Source organism: Gossypium raimondii, chromosome 5 (assembly GCF_025698545.1).
Source record: "Gossypium raimondii isolate GPD5lz chromosome 5, ASM2569854v1, whole genome shotgun sequence".
Classification (NCBI taxonomy): Eukaryota; Viridiplantae; Streptophyta; class Magnoliopsida; order Malvales; family Malvaceae; genus Gossypium; species Gossypium raimondii.
In genome coordinates, this window is record NC_068569.1 from 49,286,717 (window position 1) to 49,308,867 (window position 22,151).

At 30.9% G+C, this 22,151-nt stretch overlaps 2 protein-coding genes across 2 annotated transcripts in view; both read left to right on the forward strand.

Annotated features, from left to right (window-relative positions):
- Positions 1–14,863, forward strand: part of LOC128031973 (probable LRR receptor-like serine/threonine-protein kinase At3g47570) — a 47,308-nt gene extending 32,445 nt beyond the window's left edge. The window contains exons 2-5 of the mRNA XM_052630436.1: positions 8,905–9,190; positions 9,460–9,825; positions 11,310–11,690; positions 14,679–14,863. Coding sequence (XP_052486396.1) covers positions 8,905–9,190; positions 9,460–9,825; positions 11,310–11,690; positions 14,679–14,863 — 1,218 coding nt within the window. The remainder of the gene's footprint in view (positions 1–8,904; positions 9,191–9,459; positions 9,826–11,309; positions 11,691–14,678) is intronic.
- On the forward strand, positions 13,263–14,682 carry LOC105766360 (receptor kinase-like protein Xa21). The gene has a single exon (XM_052629989.1). It carries the CDS (start codon positions 13,763–13,765, stop codon positions 14,618–14,620), a length of 858 nt encoding a protein of 285 aa, XP_052485949.1. The 5' UTR covers positions 13,263–13,762; the 3' UTR covers positions 14,621–14,682.
- Positions 14,864–22,151: the final 7,288 nt, after the last annotated feature.

Below are 22,151 nucleotides of genomic sequence, written 5' to 3' on the forward strand. Positions count from 1 at the left end.
GTTGAGAAATAAATAGTGAATCTTTAATTTTCTTTCATGACAGAAAATGACATTAAAAAATTCAGCAAAGAAGAAAAGCACAGAAAATTATAAATAAAATGGCTAGTCCATATTCATAAATTTTATATTTTACTCAAGTGCAATTTTAAAATTTCATCATATTTAAAATTTTCCTCTTGCGGGTCGGGTCAATGCGCAGGTTAAAGGGGTGAAACGATGGCATTTTGGCCATTGGGGTTAAGGCCCAAAACAGCGCCGTTTCAACCTATATAAAAATTAAATTTTTTTTAAAAAAAAAATTCATATCTCCCCTTTCTCTGAAAAAAAACTCAAATCACTCTCCCTCTCTCTCTCAACTCCCCTCTCCGGCCATGGCTCCGGCCGATAGGCAGAAAATAAAAATAAAAAAGAAAATTAGATTGAGAAATTCTTGAAAAATATGAAAATTTTGGTCTTTGAAAAAACATAATATTTTATTAAAGAAAATTCGTCATTGATCATTTCTGTTAAGTGTGATCATCTTTTATAAAGAGATTTTAAAAATCTTTTAAAAGACAAATTTGAGGTAGCGTTAAATTCTAAAGAAAAAAAGTCGAGGAATCGATTACATATAGGAAAGTTAAAACACCCTTATAACACTCAAAATTGATACATTGTTAATTATGCAGTAGTAAAAAAATTCAAAATTTAAAAAGAGAGCTAATATTAATCTCTTGAAATAAAACACTTATTTTTGGAGTGAATTAAAATTCCATAGTATAATAATTTTGAGTATCTCCTCATATCCATGAAAATATAAAATGAAACTTCTCTGCTAGGTGGGGTAGGAATAAGGATGACAGTACAATAATTGTTGGAGAGTAATACCAACGACCACGCTAATTGGAAGAATCCACCCAAAGTAAAGCAAGGACTCTTTATAGAAAAGCCAGTCTATGTCAAAATATCATATAACTCCAAACACCCGTCTTAAATGCAATGTGATCCAGAAATGTTTAAGCTTTTATCCCCAAATCACTCACAAATAGGGGTGACTCATTATGGGAAACGCTCTCAACAATTAAACTATCACCCTAAAGATATGTTTGTGTTAAAATTGAAATATTTGCCTCATTCAACAAATCTCATGTTAGAAAATTGGTGAGAAAATTCTACCCCCATAGTCAAGTAATTTCATAGTGGTTGAGAAATAATTAGTGAATCTTTAATTTTCTTTCATGATAGAAAATGACATTAAAAAGTCAGCAAAGAAGAAAAACACAGAAAATTATAAATGTTTGACATCCTAAAAATTGGATTAAAAGAAATAGGGATAAATTTTAAAATCTTTTTCTCTTTTAAAGTATAAGGTAAGAGAGTTTGAGATAGTTGAGTATTGATTTTGGAAAGTGCTTTTAAAAAGTGTTGTAGAAAATTACCTTTGAGAAATTTAGTTTAAGATTTAAGTGTTTAGTATTAATGTCAAAAGTACTTTTGAGAAATAAAACGTCAATTTTAGACATGATATTATAAAGTAAGAAATATGCATTTAAATAATATTAAAATTAATTAATATTATGATATTTTAGTAAGAATATAAAAATAATTTATTATAATTTTTGTTAATATTTTAATAAATAAAATATAAATTTTAAATATTTTTAAGCAACAAATATTAATTATTTATAAAATTTAATTAGAATATATAAATTATATTTTAAATATTTAAATATAACCATTAAATATTTGTAATTAAATATTAACATATTTGTATTATTTTATTTTAAAATGTGTTCTTGGAGGGATGAATTAGTAATTAAGCACTCAAAAGTGCTTTTGGGTAAGAAAAGCTAAAAATTTTAGCTTCTTCATTTCGCCAAAAGTACTTTTGAAAAGCCAAAATCTTAGCCAAAAGTTACTAGCTTAGAACAACTTTTCTCTCAAAAGTGTTTTTTAAGCTAAAAGTGCTTCTTCACAGCAATGCTAAACAAGCCCTTAGTATGACTTAAAATTTATTTGTGTTAAAACATAATAAGAATGAACTTGTTGGTTCAGTGGTAAGGCCTTAGTCTACCTATAGTCTCAAGTCCGTAACTCCTTGTGTGTATTCAACCAAAATATTTTTCTATTTTTATCCCACAAAAGTGTCAAATTTTCAAATTAGCCCAACCCAAAAACTTTTTTTCCAATTTAGTCCTTATTTTAAAATTTGTCCTAATTCTACAAAAGCACCTTCAAGCTCTTTTCTCTTCAAACCAACTCTCAAAGCAAAAGGAGTCAAAGTTTTCAAAATCAATCTCTCTTCAAATAGATCACCAATCTCCTCTTGAAAAATAATGTAACACCCCAAAACTCGGCCTAGAAGTATGAATCGAATCTCAGAGGTTACTTTGAACACCGAAGTGATCTAAAATAATTTTACAAAATGAATTGTTAACATCTCATTTATAACTCATTTTTGCTAAAATCAACCTAAGTCGTTTAACCATTCAGGATTCAAACAAAAATTTTAAATTATGTTAAAAACATTAGAAAGTATAATTCCGCAGTTTCAAAAGTTCAGTCCCAAAATAAAAATTTACGAAAATCCAGAAGTAAAACTTATACCACAGTCCCTATTAACACTTATAGTCCCAAGAAGTTAGAAAAACTAAAATTGAATCGAAACACTTTATTAAATCAAATCTCACCTCTTCCGTCTGAGTCTTCTAATATGTCGAGTCTAGCTACAGAACACGAGAGTACCTAAAAGGGAGAAAACTAAGGGGGTGAGCTACGCGAGCTCAGTGTGAGTCCAAAACACAACAGTCGGTAAAAGAGGGGATAACACCATAAATATTTCAAACAAGCACTATATGATGGTCACTTACGAAAATCTTACATCGATAAGTCAATATACAGTACGAAACTACATAAGCAATGTCTCAAACACATGTAATAATCAAATTAGTACAAACATTTGCAAATAATATTAAAAAGAATGCCCGTCCACCCTGCACACCACATAGAACTGTCGAAGCCTTTTTTTTTAATAAAAAGGGGTCGACTTTTATTTTGAAAATAAAAACGAAAAAAAACTAGAGTTGCCACCGATATTTTTTTTGAGGTGTGATCGGATCACCTTCCAATTCAACCGTTTTAACAAAACGTTTCGATTTTACTAAAACAATGATTTTGGTCTACGAAATTTGAGAAAAATGGATTCGGGAGTTAGTTACGCGCGACGAAGGATTAGCACCCTTGTCATGCCAAAAATTGATACCTAATTGATTAATTAGTGTCTTAATGTCGAAAGTTAAAAATTTTGAAGAGACTTAAAATACGATCCTTTTATTAAAATTACCTAAAAGAATTTAAAAAAGGGCATATTTCACTTCAACCGAGAAAAAGAATTATACCCCGTGAGTTAGGATATAACCTTAAATCTCGAAACGAGAATAAACACCGAAAATTTTATTTATTTTTAGAATTTTTTTATTATCTCAGTTTTAGAAAAGAAATCATATTCCATAAGTTGGAAAACGATCTTTTAATTCGAGATAATTTTAAAAATGTGTTTTTGAAAAATGGTTCGTATATTTGGATTTATCAAAAAATCGAAACCCGTAAGTTAGGGAACGACTTTTCAAATTCCAAAATACAAAATATTGCTTATTTTCTAATTTTTATATTTTTACAAATTTGGGTAAAATGTGTAATCTTTAAAATAATACATGAATGAAATGTTGCATTAATAAATAACAATAATGAATATAATAAAGACAATTTACGAGAATCATATAATATACACTACTTTAACATTAATAAGAATAATCAAAAGATAAATAAAATAAATAATAACAATGGTAATAATGCCAAAGTATGCACATAAAAGGACAATACCAACTTAAAAAACAAATAAAATAAATACATAAATAATGTAAGGAAAATAGTTTATAAAAATATTGAAAGTAAAGAACCTAATTAAAATATAAACGAAATTTAAAGACACAATTTGGAATAAAATATGTAAATAAATGAAATAATAAAAATAACATAAAAATAACAACGACGACAACAACAACAACAACAACAACAACAATAATAACAATGAAAGTCAAGAATAAAATAAATAAAATAAAAGCATCATTAAATACGAAAATAAAAATAAAAAAAGAAATGGTAAGCAAATAAATAAAATAAATAAAACACAACAAAAAAAGAAAATAAAACCTAGACAGAGATAAAAGGGGATTAAATTGACATTGAAATAACATTAAGAGTCCAAATCCTAATAAAATAAGTTTATGAATATAAGAGGGGCTAAAACTATAATAAAATAGACGCAGAAGGACTAAATTGAAGTTTAATCAGAAATTTGGGTAAAAATCGAGAATGAAAATAAGGTATAAGACCCATTTGAAAGGCGCGAATAACTCAGAGGGACTAACTGGGGAAATATCCCCGCCCTCTAAAATGCTCCGTTTTGCTAGGACCAAATCGAAAATGAAATAAAATTTGAAGTACAAATTAGAAAATAAAAAAGGATTGGATTAAGACAATTGAAAAATGCGAAAGGGTCTAACGCACAAATAGACCCTTCCACAAAAACACGCGGATCCTCTTGCGGGTCCGGTCCACGCCCAGGTTAAAGGGGTGAAACGACGTCGTTTTGGCCACTAGGGTTAAGGCCCAAAACAACGCCGTTTCAATCCTCTATAAAAACCAATTTTTTTTTAAAATTTTTCATTTCACCCCATTCTTTGAAAAAAAAAACTCATATCACTCTCCTCCTCTCTCTCAAATCCCCTCTCCGATCGCCGGCGACGGTCGCCATCCACGGTGGCTGAAAAATTGAAAGAAGGCCATTTTTTAACTTTTCGACTTCCTCGACTCAAAAAACGTCGTTTTTCATCGGAAACGACGAACCTCGGCCCCCCACGACGGCGCAAATGCGAGAAAAGGGTAAGATTCGACTCCTTTCTTTTTTATTTTTCTTAAAAACTAGTAAAAATATAAGTAGAAAAGAAATAAAAACAAAAAACAAAAGAACCACCTTTTTTGTTTCTGATTGCCTTTTTTGTATTGATTTTTGTCGTAAAAAATTTACATTGATTTGTCCATGGCTTTTATAGCCGAAAAATACAATGTTTTTCTCTTTACTGTTGTGCTCTCTTTTGCTTGGTTTGCAGGTATGGGGCAAGGACGCATGCTATGGTGGCAGAGAGAGCGTGGAGGGTATGGAGGTGCTGACATGGCAGCACGCGTGAGGAGGTTGGCGCGCGTGGGAGGAGCGGCAGCTAAAGGGGTTAGGTTTTGAGCCACTTGGGCCGTTAGTTTTTTTTTAATTTTTGGGCTTGTAATGTTTATTTTGGGTTTGTAACTTATTTTGTTGGGCCCGGGTAGATTGGGCCTATTACAAGAACTATAAAAGGTTCATCCACCCTACACACTACAATGTGGAAACTAAGCCACTCGAAATCATAATATGCAGCTGACCTGACATATATATAGAATCACGCGGTAAACCGCTGTTCAGAAATATTACAGTTGAACTACCGAAACAGGCTCCCTTCTCTTCATAACCAAAACCCCAATTTTATGCATATGTATGAATGCACATCATATTCAGTCATTCAATTGTAAAATTTTTATGCGATTGCAAAATGCACACAACATACAAACATTCATACAGAAAACAAAACACACAAGTTCAATCAATCAGATTCAGAATCAATTAGGTTTGTAACTATTTACTAATAACATCACATAACATTTAATCAAACTAATAAATTAACACATTAGTTACGAACAAATGCACAAATTTGAACTAATCAGAGTCCTAAACATTCTTACTAAGTCTTAACCGGGGTTAGAATACACAGAGGCACAAAACGAGTCAAAATCTGACACAGAACAAAAATCTACAAAACAAGGCCACATGACCGTGTGCCCCAACCATGTGGAAGTTCCTAAGCTGTGTGGAGGTCTACACGCCCCATGTGAAGGAGGTACACGCCCGTGTAAACAGCTTGTGTAACTCTCTGTCTGAATTTGATAAAATAGAGTGCATCGTAGACACAGCCATGTGAAAATCTCACACGCCTGTGTGGCTGAGGGACACGACCATGTGTCCAAAACCCACACCCGTGTGAATAATGACTAAAATTCCCAAATATTAGCCACACGGCCGTGTGGCACAAAAATTGGCCCGAAAGCCCTAATTCCCAAATTCACACAGCTCTGTGGACTGCTCGTGTACAGCACATGCTCGTATGGCCACTCATGTGGTCACGAAACCACATTGAATTAGGCTGTAAAATGTGCCTTTGTTGTCAAAATGTTCCCGAACCCACGATAACTTAGAAATACACCAAAAACACACAGAATTTCAAACAATTCCATAACAATCGATACTTCGATTGGTCAATTTCAAAACATACAAAATATGTCTAATTTCACGGAATCAAATCAAAAATTCTATAACAAAATTGAAGAGTTTCTAAACAAACACCTTAATCACGATTCCCAGCACCAAGAACCATTCGATTCGCTCCACCAAACCGTTCAAAAACCTTAGTTTAACAAACCAATTAATGAAACCTTCAATTCAATAACAAATAGAAAACAACAAAAATTCTATCAATAACCCCCAAAAACAAAACCTACCTTCTTCTCTTCTGATTAAATGAACACACGATGATAAGACTCCCTTGATAGACAACAAGTAACTATAAAATGGAAGAAGCAAAGAAAGTTACAAAGAACAAGGTGGAAAAGAAGGGAAGAACGTGTAGAGAAAATTAGGAAAAAGAACGTAGAATTGTTAGGTTTTGAAATAAAAATAAAATAAATAAATATTTAATTTTTATATAGAATTTTAATGGTATTCTATAATTTAATTTTATTAGAAAAAACAAATTTAATGGATAATTAAAAACTAAAAATATAAAAAAATTGAGAGAGTCACTTCTTGTAAATTTAGTATATGACGTAACTTGTTTTATATATATATATATATGAGTAGGTTTTAATTTGATTTGACGAAAACTCATAATTAACTAATAATTTTAGCAATTAATGTTCATTAAATCAACTCTAAAATTTAAATCAAACACTAATAAGCTAACATTGTTACCTTTAAGAAACCAAAATATATAACTTTTGCCAAATACATTTATCACATTGAACAAAAACCAACAATACAGCATTATAAAAAAATTTGTGAAACTCATATACCCATTAATATATTAACCCTTAGCCAATTAAGTCCAATGTAGTTTTAATTGAAAATTATATATATTATTATGTGTCTAAAATATGTTGTTAGTCCTGTATTTCTATAAAATTTAAGATTTAGTCAATATACTTTAAAAGTTATAAATTCAATCCCTTACAATTTTAGTAAATCATTATCATCATTGGTAATTTTTGTCAAAATTTGTTAACGTAACATGTTTATTACTTGTCAATCATATATCACGTCATATAAGGAAACCTAATTAATATGTCAAGTTGACAAATTTTGACAAAATAATAGTTACAATGTTAATGATAGGACTAAGATTTTTAAATAAAGATAGTAGGACTTAATTTTAACTTTTAAGTACAATGACTTAATCTCAAATTTTATGAAAGTATAAGCACTAATAGCATATTTTAACATTATTCTATTTGAAAAGTTTTAAAAAATTTTGGTCAAAATATGTTGTTAATGCTTGTACTTGGACAACCTTTAAAATTTAGTCATTGTACTTAAAAATAACTCCTCTTACTTTCCTTATTTAAATAATTCGGTCCTACCATTAACACTATTAGTATTTTTGGTCAAAATCTATTATATTGGTATATATGTTGATTAGGCTATCTTCATATGACGTTGCATATGATAGAAAATAAACATGTTAAGTTAACAAATTTTCACGGGATTACCAACAATGATAATGATTGGACTAAAATTTTAAATTGAGAAATTAGGAGGATTGGATTTTTAACTTTTAAAGTACATGGACTAAATCTCAAATTATAAAAAGTACAGGGGAATAGCATATTTTAACCAATATATTATTGTGAAAAAATAAAAGAATATATAGTATTTAAAAATTATATTTTATTAAGGTGTTTTTTTACGGATTATGTGGAGTAATGTGAAGAAAATTTAGGAGAAATTATATTTTCTTTGTATGTGAAGAAGACTTGATACCAATGAAAAAGTAAAATCTGGATTAGTGTTGTAACCCCCCCCCCCCCCGCTCCACCCGGCCGAGTGAATTTAATGTGGGAGAAGTGTGCGAGGGTTGAAACATATTAAAGCATGCTCTCTGGGCTATTTTATCATTTCAACTTCCCTTTTCCTACTTTTTTTATTTTCTTGCCTTAATTCGTCTTCCAATCATGAACTACAACGCTTGCTTTCATCTTCTTTTAGCTTTATTCATACCATGTTCCGTACTTTGCTTGGCTATGACAGCCAGGAATCTCAACTCCGATCAGTTTGCGCTTCTGAAGTTTAAGGATCGCATTGCCGATCCTCAAAATGTCTTGGCAAACAATTGGACGGCCTCTACCTCTGTTTGCAGGTGGATTGGTGTTTCGTGTGGCATCATCCATAAAAGAGTTATAGCTTTGAATCTTTCAAGCATGAATCTTAGGGTTACTATCCCTCCATACCTTGGAAATCTTTCATTTCTACTCTCTCTCGACTTGAATCACAACAGTTTCTATGGCCTGCTACCTAAAGAATTGGGTCAATTGCATCGTTTGAAGATCTTACAATTAAGCTTTAACAGTCTTAATGGGGAAATTCCATCATGGCTTGGGAACTTACACAAAGTTCAAAGGTTGCAAATGACAAATAATACTTTTACAGGCACAATCCCTCAAACACTTGTCAACATGTCCAATCTAGAGATCTTTAACTTGATATTTAATCAATTATCTGGCCAGGTTCCATCTTCCATCTTCAATATTTCTTCTCTGAAGATTATTACTCTCTCCGGTAATAGCTTATCAAGTAGTTTGCCTAATGATATGTGTCAACATCTTCCCAAGCTTAAAGGGCTTTACTTGAGTTGGAATGAATTTTCTGGTAACATTCCATCAAGTATAGACAAATGCAACAATCTTAAAAATTTGTCATTGTCCTATAATCAATTTGTGGGAATCATTCCGAGAAGTATTGGAAATCTGTCAAGACTTGAAGAATTATATTTAGGGTTTAATAACCTAGAAGGTATGCATTTTTCTTGATGTCTTTAAATTAAACACATTTTACCTCTTTAGTTTTTAAATTGTAAAAAATTTATTTGTAATATAAATACAAAAAAAAGAACATTTTCTTTCAAGGAAAAATACTTAATTAGCTGAACTAATATACTTAAATATGATTAGAATCTAACATATCCATATTATTTCATAACGAAAAAAAAAAAGCCTCTTTGACTTACACTTACGAAATAGTTAGCTTTAACACCTTGATTTTTCAACTATGTTAATTTGCAGGTCAAATTCCGAAGGAAATTGGTAATCTTCTTAGTTTGGAAATGCTTAGTATTCAAGCAATTAAAGGTCTTACAGGTCCGATTCCATCTCCCATCTTCAACATTTCTTCTCTGAAAGCTATTGGTCTCTCCGAAAATAACCTATCAGATAGTTTGCCTAATGATGTGTGTCAACACCTTCCCAAGCTTGAAGGGCTTGACTTGATTTCGAATGAATTATCTGGTAACATTCCATCAAGTATAGGCAAATGCAACAACCTCAGAATTTTGTCACTGTCCATTAATAAATTTACGGGGATCATTCCAAGAAGTATCGGGAATTTGACACAACTTGAAGAATTATATTTGGCGTTAAATAACCTGGAAGGTATTAAAATTCCCTGGTTTCTTTAATTTAAAATATTTTTTTATAAAAAGGTTTAATTTCATTAAAATATTTTATTTAGGACAAAATGAATATATGAATTTTAAAGAATTATTAACACCGTTAAATCTTTTTACGAATTCAGATCCATTATAATTTCTTTTGGTTATATTGTATTTGAAACAAACATCGTAACCCTTAACATGTAATTTATTAATTTAATGATTTATTCTTAAAAATGATAATGTGAATTTTAATGAATTGTCAACACTATTAAAATTATTTATTAAATTCAAATCCATTATAAAATTTTTGATGACATTGATATTAAGTTTATTTTATTTTTCAAAATGTTACATTAACACAAATATTTTAGGCCAAAATTTTTAATTGGAGCTTATAGAATATATAGCTTGGATTTTAAATTTCACTCTTAATCTTTATATCGTATTTCCACATTTGGGGTTTTCCTTTCTCTTTTTGGGCATTTTAATTTACTTGATTTAACTAAGCAGAAAGCTCGAAACCATTTTCTAATTGATCTTATCAATTCCACAGCTCACCTTCTCCATGGTTTGTTGATTCCTTTTAAGTTTTTCTTTTTTTTTTGTCCTATTTTCTTTTATATATATATATATATATATATAAATTTTTGGTATTCTCTATGTCTATTTTACTGTTTATGTATGTTTTACTTTCCTATTTTATAATTTTTAAAAACATTTTCTACATTTTTTTAAAAAATCTGAATTTTTAATTTTTTAATTTTTCATAATAATATTTTTGTACCATTTTATTAATGCTTCCAACTTTAAATATCAAATTGGTACAAATAATTTTTTAGGTACCAAAATAATAATTAAATACAACTTTAAGGGCTAAACCAACATCTAACTGTATTTGAAATAATTTTATTGATGTTATATTATTTTGATTTCTTAGACTTGTATTGATGCAAGTTTACCATTAAACCGAATACTCATACAGAATGATTTAAAATTTTGCTTTCCAAATCATAATTAATTATTATTCATAATTTCTTATTCTGTGTCATCTTTAAGATTGATTAGATGCCACATTCTCATGCCAAAGTTTTATTTTTATTTGATTTAAAGTTTTGCAATGTTTTATATATTTTGTAAATTTGATAATGATGATTTCAATGCAAGACTTGGGCTAAGAATAGTGAGGAGTTCATTTTAGTTTGGAGTACAGATTTTATATATTATAACATGCAATTTTACAAGTAACTTACAAGCATGGAATGGTTTTTTTTTTATACAAATCACAATGGACTAATTACTACTCAAAATTCTTATTATATGCCATTGTTCAAATTGATTTGATCACATTTTCCATGCCAGAATTTTATTTTTATTTGATATAAAGTTTTACAGTTTTTATTTTAAAGATGTATTTTAGTGTATTATATATTTTGTGAATTTGGTATTCAATGAATATGTATACTAAAAGATGTAATTTTACAGGTAATTTACCATCTATGACCAATGCTCTAAAGCTTGAGTATCTTATATTGAGGGGAAATAAACTTAGCGGAAACATTCCCAACTCAATCTCCAATGTTTCCATGCTTAAGTTTCTGGACTTGGTAGATAACTTATTCTCTGGCCCAATCCCTAAAACGCTTGGCAACTTAAGACACCTTGAACGGCTCCAAATCATGAACAATAATTTGATCACAGGATCTGCTGATCATGAGTGGACCTTTCTTTCTTCTTTGACAAATTGCAGGCATTTGAGAAAAATAGTTGTTTCAGGAAATCCACTGAGTGGCGTTCTTCCTACTTATATTGGGAACCTTTCGACATCCTTGCAACGTTTTTATGCTGACCATTGTGAGCTTGAAGGTAATATCCCAATGCAAATAGGTAACTTAAGCAACATGTTGGTTTTAGAACTTGGCTATAATAAGTTAAGTGGATTTATTCCAACATCAATAGGAGGACTGCGAAATCTCCAAGGTCTGGGTCTTTTCTCTAATAAATTAGAAGGGCCTATCTCAGAAAGCCTTTGTGATTTGGAAAGACGATACAACTTGTTTTTAGGGTTGAATAAGTTGTATGGATCCATACCCTCTTGTTTTGGTAATATTACTTCTTTGAGATATCTTTACTTAGAATCCAACAAATTGAGTTCTGCAATACCCTCGACTCTGTGGAATCTTAACGATATATTAGAAGTAGATTTATCATCAAATTACCTTGACAATTCACATGCTCTTGATGTCGGTGATTTAAGAAGTCTGCTGAAACTAAATTTATCAAGGAATATTCTCACGGGCGATATCTTATCTACATTTGGGGGTCTTAAAACTTTGGTTTCATTGGATTTATCAAATAATATACTACATGGTGTTGAAATTGGCCAACCATGCTTCTGTTTGAAGTGCATGCAGCTTAATGACATCTTTGAAGACGTATACTTCTTTAATGACAAGGTTTTCTCTTTAGTTTCTTTGTTAAGCTACTTAGTTGAAAATGAACTAAGTTGGTATTGTTTTGATGTTTTAGGTGCTGATTGACATAATCACTTGTGTAAGTTAAGTTTTACTTGTTTCAAAGTAAAACTAGTGGTAGTAGGTAGTATTTGGTGATGTATTTGACTATATATATGTTGTTTTTCTAGTTGAATGAATGAGCTGAATGAGCTATCAGCCTTAGCTCCCTTACTGCACGTTTGTGAGCAAGTAAATTGTTTTTGTTTCTTCCTCCTTTGTTTTCTGTCTTGTTCTGTTTCTTTTTGCTGCTGCCATTGTTCCAACAAATGGTATCAAGAGCCTAAGTCTTAAAGGGCCATTGATTTTTCTTCCGTTGCTTGTTAAAAAGAAAGAAGCTGTCAAAGCACAAGCAAGTCATTATGCTAGTAGAGAAGACAGCATCGGCTCAAACTTATGAGACCCCCAAACAAGCTTGAATAAGCTGAAGGAGGAGTTTCAAGGAAAGGTGTGAGCTTTCCAAATGTGCAAGCTTAGCAAGATGTCAAAGCGCAAGCTTAGCAAAGTCTTGAGCTGATGAAGACACTGTTGAAGACAATATGCAAAGATGTGAGTCTGTCAAAGGTGTGAGCTCAGCAACATGTGGAAGCTCAATGCGTGTTGTATGGTTGCAAGCCTGATGAAGGCAGTAAGCAAAGTGTGAGCCTGTCAATTTGCAAGCCAAAATGGCAGAAAGAAGGCAAGCAACTATACTCACGAACTGTTTGTGCAAGAAGAAAATGAATTGGTCAGCTTGAAACAAAGCATCTAAGGGCTGCCAAGTTCAAAAACTTGATGAATGACTGGTATTTGCAACATGGAGTCCAAGGAGGAGTGTTGAAATTGGCCAACCATGCTGCTGTTTGAAGTGCATGCAGCTTAATGACATCTCAGACGACGATACTTCTTTAATGTGACAAGGTTTTCTCTTTAGTTTCTTTGTTAAGCTACTTAGTTGAAAATGAACTAAGTTGGTATTGTTTTGATGTTTTTAGGTGCTGATTGACATAATCGACTTGTATAAGTTAAGTTTTACTTGTTTCAAAGTAAAACTAGTGGTAGTAGGTAGTATTTGGTGATGTATTTGACTATATATATGTTGTTTTTCTAGTTGAATGAATGAGCTGAATGAGCTATCAGCCTTAGCTCCCTTGCTGCACGTTTGTGAGCAAGTAAATTGTTTTTGTTTCTTCCTCCTTTGTTTTCTGTCTTGTTCTGTTTCTTTTTGCTGCTACCCTTGTTCCAACACATGGTCATATCCCTGAATCGTTTGGTGGTTTGATTAGTTTGGAATTCTTGGATATATGCAATAACAATCTCTCTGGTGTCATTCCCAAGTCTTTGGAAAAGCTTTTATATCTAAAGTATTTTAATGTGTCTTTCAATAGACTTGAAGGGGAAATTCCCATCGAAGGATGTTTTTCAAACTTTTCTAGCACATCATTCATGAAGAATTATGCACTTTGTGGTCCACCTAGATTGCTAGTCCCACCTTGCAAAAACGACATCCACAAAAATTCCAAAATGACTTTATTGCATGCTTTTAGGTATGGTTTACCAACAATTGGTATTGTCATAGTACTAATAGTCTTAACTATTATTTACAGAAGATGCCAAAGTAGGGGTACAACTCTACCAATTAGGGATGATTTGTTATCTTTGAAAACACTGAGAAGAATTTCATATTATGAACTTTCACAAGCAACTAATGGGTTTGAGGAATGTAATATGCTTGGTTTTGGGAGTTTTGGATATGTATATAAAGGGAGGCTTTCAGATGGAATGGAAGTTGCAATAAAAGTTTTCAATTTGCAAATAGAGGGAGCATTTCAGAGTTTTGACATTGAATGTGATGCTATGCGTAATATAGTTCATCGTAATATTGTCAAGGTCATTAATTGCTGCTCAAGTGTTGACTTCAAAGCCTTGGTGTTTGATTACATGTCTAATGGAAATCTTGAGAAATGGTTACATTCTAATAACTGTTTCCTTGATATCATACAAAGGGTCAACATAATGATAGATGTTGCGGCAGCAGTAGAACATCTTCACAACGAACATCCAACACCTATAATTCATTGTGACTTAAAACCAAGCAATATTCTACTGGATGAAGACATGGTTGCACATGTAGGAGATTTTGGCATTGCCAAATTGTTGGGAGAAGGTGATGTAATGAAGCAAACCATGACTCTTGCAACTATCGGGTATATGGCACCAGGTGAATTTTTTTATTTTTGTATGATTATTTTCTTGATTTGCATTTTATATTTTTGCTTCATGCGTCTGTGGATATATATTTGAATAAGCATTTTAGAAATAATTAAGGATTAATGATGCTCTAATTATACTTGAAATGCAGAATTTGGATCAACTGGAATTGTTTCTATAAAATGTGATGTATATAGTTATGGGATCATCCTTATAGAAACTTTCACAAAGAAAAAGCCAACTGATAATCTTTTTGCTGAAGAAGTGACTATAAGGCATTGGATGGAATGTTCATTGCCGAAAGGAGCAATAGAAATTGCGATCTTGATTTATTAAGAGAAGAGGATGAGTACTTTGTTGTTAAAGCAAATTGTATTTCACCATCATGGAGTTGGCTCTGAATTGTTCAATTGAGTTACGGAAGAAAGAAAGGACATGAAAGATGTTGTGGTTGAGCTAAAGAAAATCAAACAAAGGTTGCTAAACAACATCAAACATGTTTAACAAATATGGTGAGTAATGAGTACGCTTGCGGTTATTAATTCACTCTTAATTTTACCATTAATTTAATAATTTTAATCTATTTTAGCATTATAATCATAGATATCTAATATGTCAATATTCGTTTCCATGAATTTTGTTTTAAAAATCGTGGAAATTAATATACTAATTTTCTTTCTTTTGCTCCCATGTACTAGGCTCTATTCGAATTCAAACTTCTTTTGCAAAATAAAGATGCATGGAAACCAATAAAACGAAAGCGTGAGCCTTACCATGATTTAGTTTTATGGTAGCTTTGGGGCATCAAGTTTTTTCTTTATTAGATTGGATTTTCTTAGTTTCTTACTTCATTTACAATATAATTGTGTTTCAATCTTTTGCTAAGGATTTTATTATTGGATTTTTAGTTGCTTTTCTTTAATTAATATGATATTTACTTTCATTAAAAAAAGTATGCATTTAAATTTCATTTATTGTGTTGACGGAACTCTCAAAAGATGGTATTATTCTCGTGTTGAGATTATCTCTTGTTTAACACCCCTCGCCTGGTCCAGTCACCGGACCTGAGCTATAACTACTACCACAGTATAGCTTGTACTTTTGCTACGGCACACAAGTTGAGTATAGCTTGTACTTTTGCTACGGCTCACAAGTTGACGCAGCTCATGTATTAACATAGTTCGCATGTCAATACAACTCATAGATTACATAACACACATTTTACTACTTTATAGACTAGCTCGCACTTAGTCACTTTACAAAGAGCTCGCACGTAATTACTTTACAAAGAGCATGTACATACAAGCCATACAAAGTCAGTTCACACATAATTTTAATGAACCAGTTCACATATTAAGTTAGAATTACAGATCTCACATTTACAAAGTCCACACATTGACACAGATCACATATAAACACAATTTGCATATAAACACTATTTGCATATAACTCAGTTCACATATAAACACAACTCACATATAAACACAGTTCGCATATAACTTAGTTCTCATATAAACACAACTTACATATAAACATAGTTTGCATATAAACACAATTCACATATAAACACAATTTGCATATAACTCAGTTCGCATTTACACACAGTTCACATATAACTCAGTTCGCATATAAACAAAACTCACACATTGTCACAGTTCACCTCATAACTATTTATATAGAGTTCGCTTATAACTATATTATGGATTGGTTACTCTTACTTTGCGTGGATAATTAACTCACGCGTTACTACAAATGCAGTTCACGCAGAAAAATACAGTGATAGTTCACATATGTAATACATTGACAATTCACACATTCAATACAATGACAGCTGGCATTGAATATGCAATGAGGTTCGCATATTCAAGTAATCTCATATATCCAATAAGGCCTAAATACGTTCACCAAGTGTACAAGCATAACAATGCCAATCTAGTTAAGCAAATGTGTCTTTCATCAAGCATTACTAACCAGTAAATACATATAGGTATATGACATATATCCATTAAAAATCCAAGTCACATTCATGAACCAAGATACCATAATTCAAATTGCACACATGAGCATGATTTTCCTTTCAACAGATCATAGTATGATTACAAGTTTTATCTTTATATAAACACTCTATCGGCTCCATTTTATTTGTCCCTGGTACCTAAAACCGTCTATTGTCTTAAACGTCTTCTCTCAAAGGCCTAAACATCCTCCCTAGACTCAACGGCAATAGAAAGACAGAATAATAGATATATGGGTTTTGAGTCAAATAAACATGAAACAAACAGAACTGTAAATCAAAGATAAAGACTTACAATGAATACTACGATATTATTTCTCCAAGAAATATTTACACCGGCACCTCTGATACCAATAGGGGGAAGGGTGGTAGAGTGCGTGCTATGTGCGGAAGGCTATAGACTCTTTTAATTTACAAAAGGAAAGTGTTTATAGAAGAGAAAATATAAAAGGGAAAACTATACGATATTTTCAAGATGCCTCTACAATTGATAGCCTATCTTTATTTATAGTCCAATTTCAAAAATTCTATACAATTGTATTTTGAATCTTGAACAGTGATTCTGATAAGGATCCCTTCTTGAATGGATGTGGTTGCTTCCACGTCGCATTTGTCATGTTTCTTGTGTGATCATGGTTGCTTCCACGTTTCACCGTCTTTTCCCATCATGGATTTGATTGTTGCTTCCACATTGCAAAACTTTTTTTGTCTTTATCTGGACGCCTTTGAACATCATAGGCATAAAAAAAACATTATAAATTTGTTAAGAGGAAATTAAGAAATAACAAGTTTTCTGGTAACAAAAAGTCTTTTAGAAGAAAAACTTCTAGAAAACTTAAAAACTAAGTTATAACTGCTTTTTAGGTGTTAAGAAAGATCATATAGTCAAAAACTTTTCTAACAAAAGAAAAGAGGCTAGAAAAAGGATCAAAAGTCTTGAAAAACAAGATTTAAAAATATGTTATAAAAGGAAACAAATCTTAGTAAAATACTATCGAAACAAATTTTGATAATAATAAAGATTATATATTTGTGTTAGAAAATTCTAGAAACACTAGAATGAAAAAACTACAAACAATTATTCAACAAATAAAAGTTGGAAAAGATGATGTAATTACCTTTTCAAATTTTCAATCAAGGAAATATTATACAAATATTAAAATTACATTTCAGTTTAAAGAATATAAAAATATTCTTTACATGCTTTATTAGATATAGGAGCTACAACCAAGAGTTGTCAAAAAATGTCATTCACAGAGAAAATGGGAATTAATGAAAAATCCTATAAATGGAATATGAATAGATGGTAACGAAACCATAATTCAATATAAGGCTAGAAATATATCAATTTACATGAACAATGTAAGATTTGTGATTCCAAAAATATTATGTTTTCTGCGATGCATAGAGATATATTATTAAGAAGTAATTTTATATATCAAGCATCTACCATTTTCTATAGATAGAAATTTAATTATTTTATCTGAGAAAAGTCTTGATGGAAATACCACTTGTAGAAAATCATAAGTTTGTGTGTGATAAAAACTTTACACCAACTAGAAAAGAACAAATTAAACAACAAGAAACAAATCATTGGTTGTTTAAAATTCTTGAAGATAATTTTAGTGAAGAACCATTAAAATTATGGAATAATAGTCTTAGACACTATGATATTAAATTGGAAAATCCCAATAAAATTATCAAAGTTAAACCTATGATCTATACTAAACAAGATATGGATGAATTTGAAGTTCAAATAAATGAACTATTAGAAAAGGGATTAATAGAAAAACTAATAGTCCACATTCTAGTCCTGCTTTTATGGTAAGAAACCATGCCTAAATAAAAGAGGAAAAGTTAGGATGGCAATTAATTATAAAAGGTTAAATCAAAATATTATTTTTGATGGATATTTTATTCCAAGAAAGGTTGTTTTGATTAATCAGGCTAAATAAGCTAAATACTTTAGTAAGTTTGATTGTAAATAGAGTTTTTGGCAAATCATGCTAACTAATAAATCTAAACCCTTAATAGCCTTTAGTGCTCCTAATGGACATTATCAATGGAGAGTAATGCCATTTGGGTTATGTAATGCTCCACAAATTAAAGACTAGATTGTGTGAGCTCCAAGTTTATACATTGTTGCGTTCCGCAAAAGGCAACTAAAAGATAGGAAAACAAGACAAAGTAAGCATTTTAAAATACTTAGCAAGTTCATAAGCATAGAATGATTAGCTTGCCTCATTTAAAACCTATAAGTAATTACTTAACCAAGTTGCCAATTAAACCTAACCATGGTAGTACAATTTCCACAAGATGAGTTCACACAATCCTTCCATATGCTAATTCAGTGTACAAGAAACTCTATTATAATTTAATGCTTTAGTACCACACCAAAATCAATTCCACATTCAACCATGGACATGTTCATATTATCCCATTTGAACTCATCTCTCAAACTTTGTTCATTTCTTGACGATCATTGTAATACAAAAAGGGACACCAAAGTGCATATAGAGGCATGAAAATGCAATCAAGGGCACCAGAGTGCAATCAGGGGCACGAAAATGCAATCAAGGGCACCAGAGTGCAATCAGGGACATTAGAGTGCAATCATACATCAACATATAAGCAACTCAAATTACATACACACATACACAATTTATAATTCAATTATCTATAACAATTAAATATAAGTATACCATATAAACTTACCTGGAAAAAACGATAGTAAGCGAAGTGCCGGCCTAATCTACAATTTTCTTTTTTCCTCGACTAACTTCTGGTCAATTCAAATCTTAAACTATATTGTAATTCATTTCAATTTATCAGTTCCAATTACCTTACAACACCTTATTCTATACATATGACACTTAAATTTTAATTTTCACAAATTCACTAATTTTTTTACATTTTATTCATTTTAGTCCCTAAAACTAAAATAACCATAACTTTCATATTCAAGCTTCGTTTTCAATCGGATTTCAATTTCATCATTCTATAACCCTCTAGAATCAATAATTATATAAATTTCATGTCAATTTCAAAATATTTACACTTTAGTCCCTATACTCAAAACTAGTAATTTTCTCATTACAAAATAGTCATATTTAACATCTAAGCTTAACATTCAACCAATTAATACCAAAAGCTTAATAATCATCAATGAAAACATTTCAAAACTTTACAATTTTGTGAATTAGTACTTGAGTTAGTTAAATCAAGCTCCCCGGGATCTCAAAACTTAAAAATTATAAGAAAATGACTTAGTTAACATATGATGCAAGAGGATCGAACAAGATTGATGCAAAAAAAATGGTTTCTGAAGTTCTCTTTGGTGCTCATGGCTGAAGAAGGAAGAAACTAAAGTGGATGATCACTGTTGTTTTATTTTTCTTATAACATATAACATAATTTCATTATAATTTTTAACATATATTACTTAAAACAAAACATCAATTGTCCACAACTATAAAAAAAATGGCCTAATTGCCACTTAAACCCTTGAACAATTTCTATTTAATTCTTTTAACTAATAAAATTCAATAGCTATCAACTTTTATGTTTTTTACGATTTAGTCCTTGTACCATAATTACTAATCGTTCATCAAAATTACCAGACCAAAAATCAATATAACACTATAATAGACTCGTAAATATTAATAAATATTATTTACTGAATCGATTATCGAAAAAAGGAGTTCTAAAACTACTAAAAATGGGCTATTACATCTTGATTCTGCAATTAAAGGATACATATGCATTGGTTGGTGGTTTGAATCCCTATGCACATGTTCTCCATAATTTTTCTACAAAGGCTGGGTGAAAATCTTGACATGGGGACAATACCTTTAGTTGTTGAGGGCAACATCGGCTGTCTGGTAGACAACACTCAAAAGACTTCTCCCAAATGAGTTGATATCCCTCAACAAAAAGTCAAATACAAGGTTTGTTATGATGATCATTGTAATAACCCAAATTTGCCCAGCCCACATACATTTCAAAAAAAACCAAGCCAAATAAAAAATAATAATAAGGTCCAATTACATTACTGGCCCAGTAAATACCAGAAAAATAAAATTAAAAGTCCAATATAAAAACAGCCCAAATAACTAATAGACCCTAAACCCAATTTTCTAAACCCGAATCTCCCAGGCCCAAAACTCAGCCCGAACCAGGGGAGTACCCCAGAAGCTTCTAGGGTTTCATCGGCGCCACAACGGTTGGACCCAGACTTCGCGCGTGTATCACCATCAGGCTCGTGCATCTTCCTCACACGAGTGTGCCTCCGTCTATTGTTCCAGCTTGGCCGAATACCTGCAAATACACACGAAAGCCAGCAGTAACAGAATAACAGATGTAATTTGAGGGAATTTCATTTTATTTATTTTGTTTTATTTTTTCTGTAAATCTGACTATAAAAGAGCCATTGGAATACTGTAAATTTTTACGCATACACAATTTAAGAAATCAAAACAAAAGATTCAGAGAAAGAGAGTTCTAAAGGTGATTTTAAATCTTTCCTTTACTTCTTTTTTTTTTCTTTTTCTTTTTTCTCTTTTCTTTCGGTTATCTTTTCTGTGTTTGTTTGATTCATTTTTGAATAAAAGAATATTAAAACAGAGATTAGAAAGCAGAGAAGTGACCTTGTGGCCGAATCCTTGCTCTCTCCGTCGTCATCGGAGTTTGGGCGACGTTCGGAGAATCCTTGAGTGGACAATTCACAGAGCGGTGCAGAGAGTGTTTAGTTTAGGTTTTTAGTGAAAGGTTTTTTGTTTTTAGGGCTATCTTAGCCCTTAAGCACGGTGATTAAAACTTCGTCGTTTGATGCCACTACGATGGCTTCGAAACGGCGTCATTTGAAGGCTCAGATCCACGTGGTGACCCAACCCGAGGGCAAGATCCGCGCTTTTTGGTAAATTGGACTATTTGTGCAACCAGTCCCCTTTGTTTTGTATTGCCGCAATCCAATTTTCTTTAATTTTTAAATATGTACCATATATTTTATTCTAGTCACATTTTGGTCCAAAGTCAAACGGCATCGTTTTCATTAATTGGTTTCGAATCTCTGAGCCTTTATGTTCAATTGCTGTTTTAGTCCTGCAGTATTGAATCAGTTATCAATTTAGCTTGAATTTGTTTTTTTTTCTTTTTAATTTAGTATTTAATTTATTTTTTTTAGTACTTAATTTTAATATACATATGTATATATAAAATATATTATTAATTTCAAATTATAAATTTTACCTATTTTCTATACATAAATACTTTATTTCTTTTAAATTTTCTATTATGTTTTACTTATTTGATTTTTACACATATTATTATATGTATATTATTGTTTACATTAAGTTTTTACTCATTTAGATTAAAATATGTATATTAATTTTAAGATTTATTCATTTTATTTTCGTTTTATAATTCTTTCTTAAAATTCATTTAAACATTTTTTCATTTTAGTTCTATTATTAAATTGTTTCAAATCTTCACATTAATTACTTATTTTTAAATTTTTTATGTATAATTTTGTGTACATACTTTATTAATTCCAAATTTCCTTTCTCTCATTTTTTTTTGTTTTATAAGTTACATTTTATTTTTCTTCTAGGT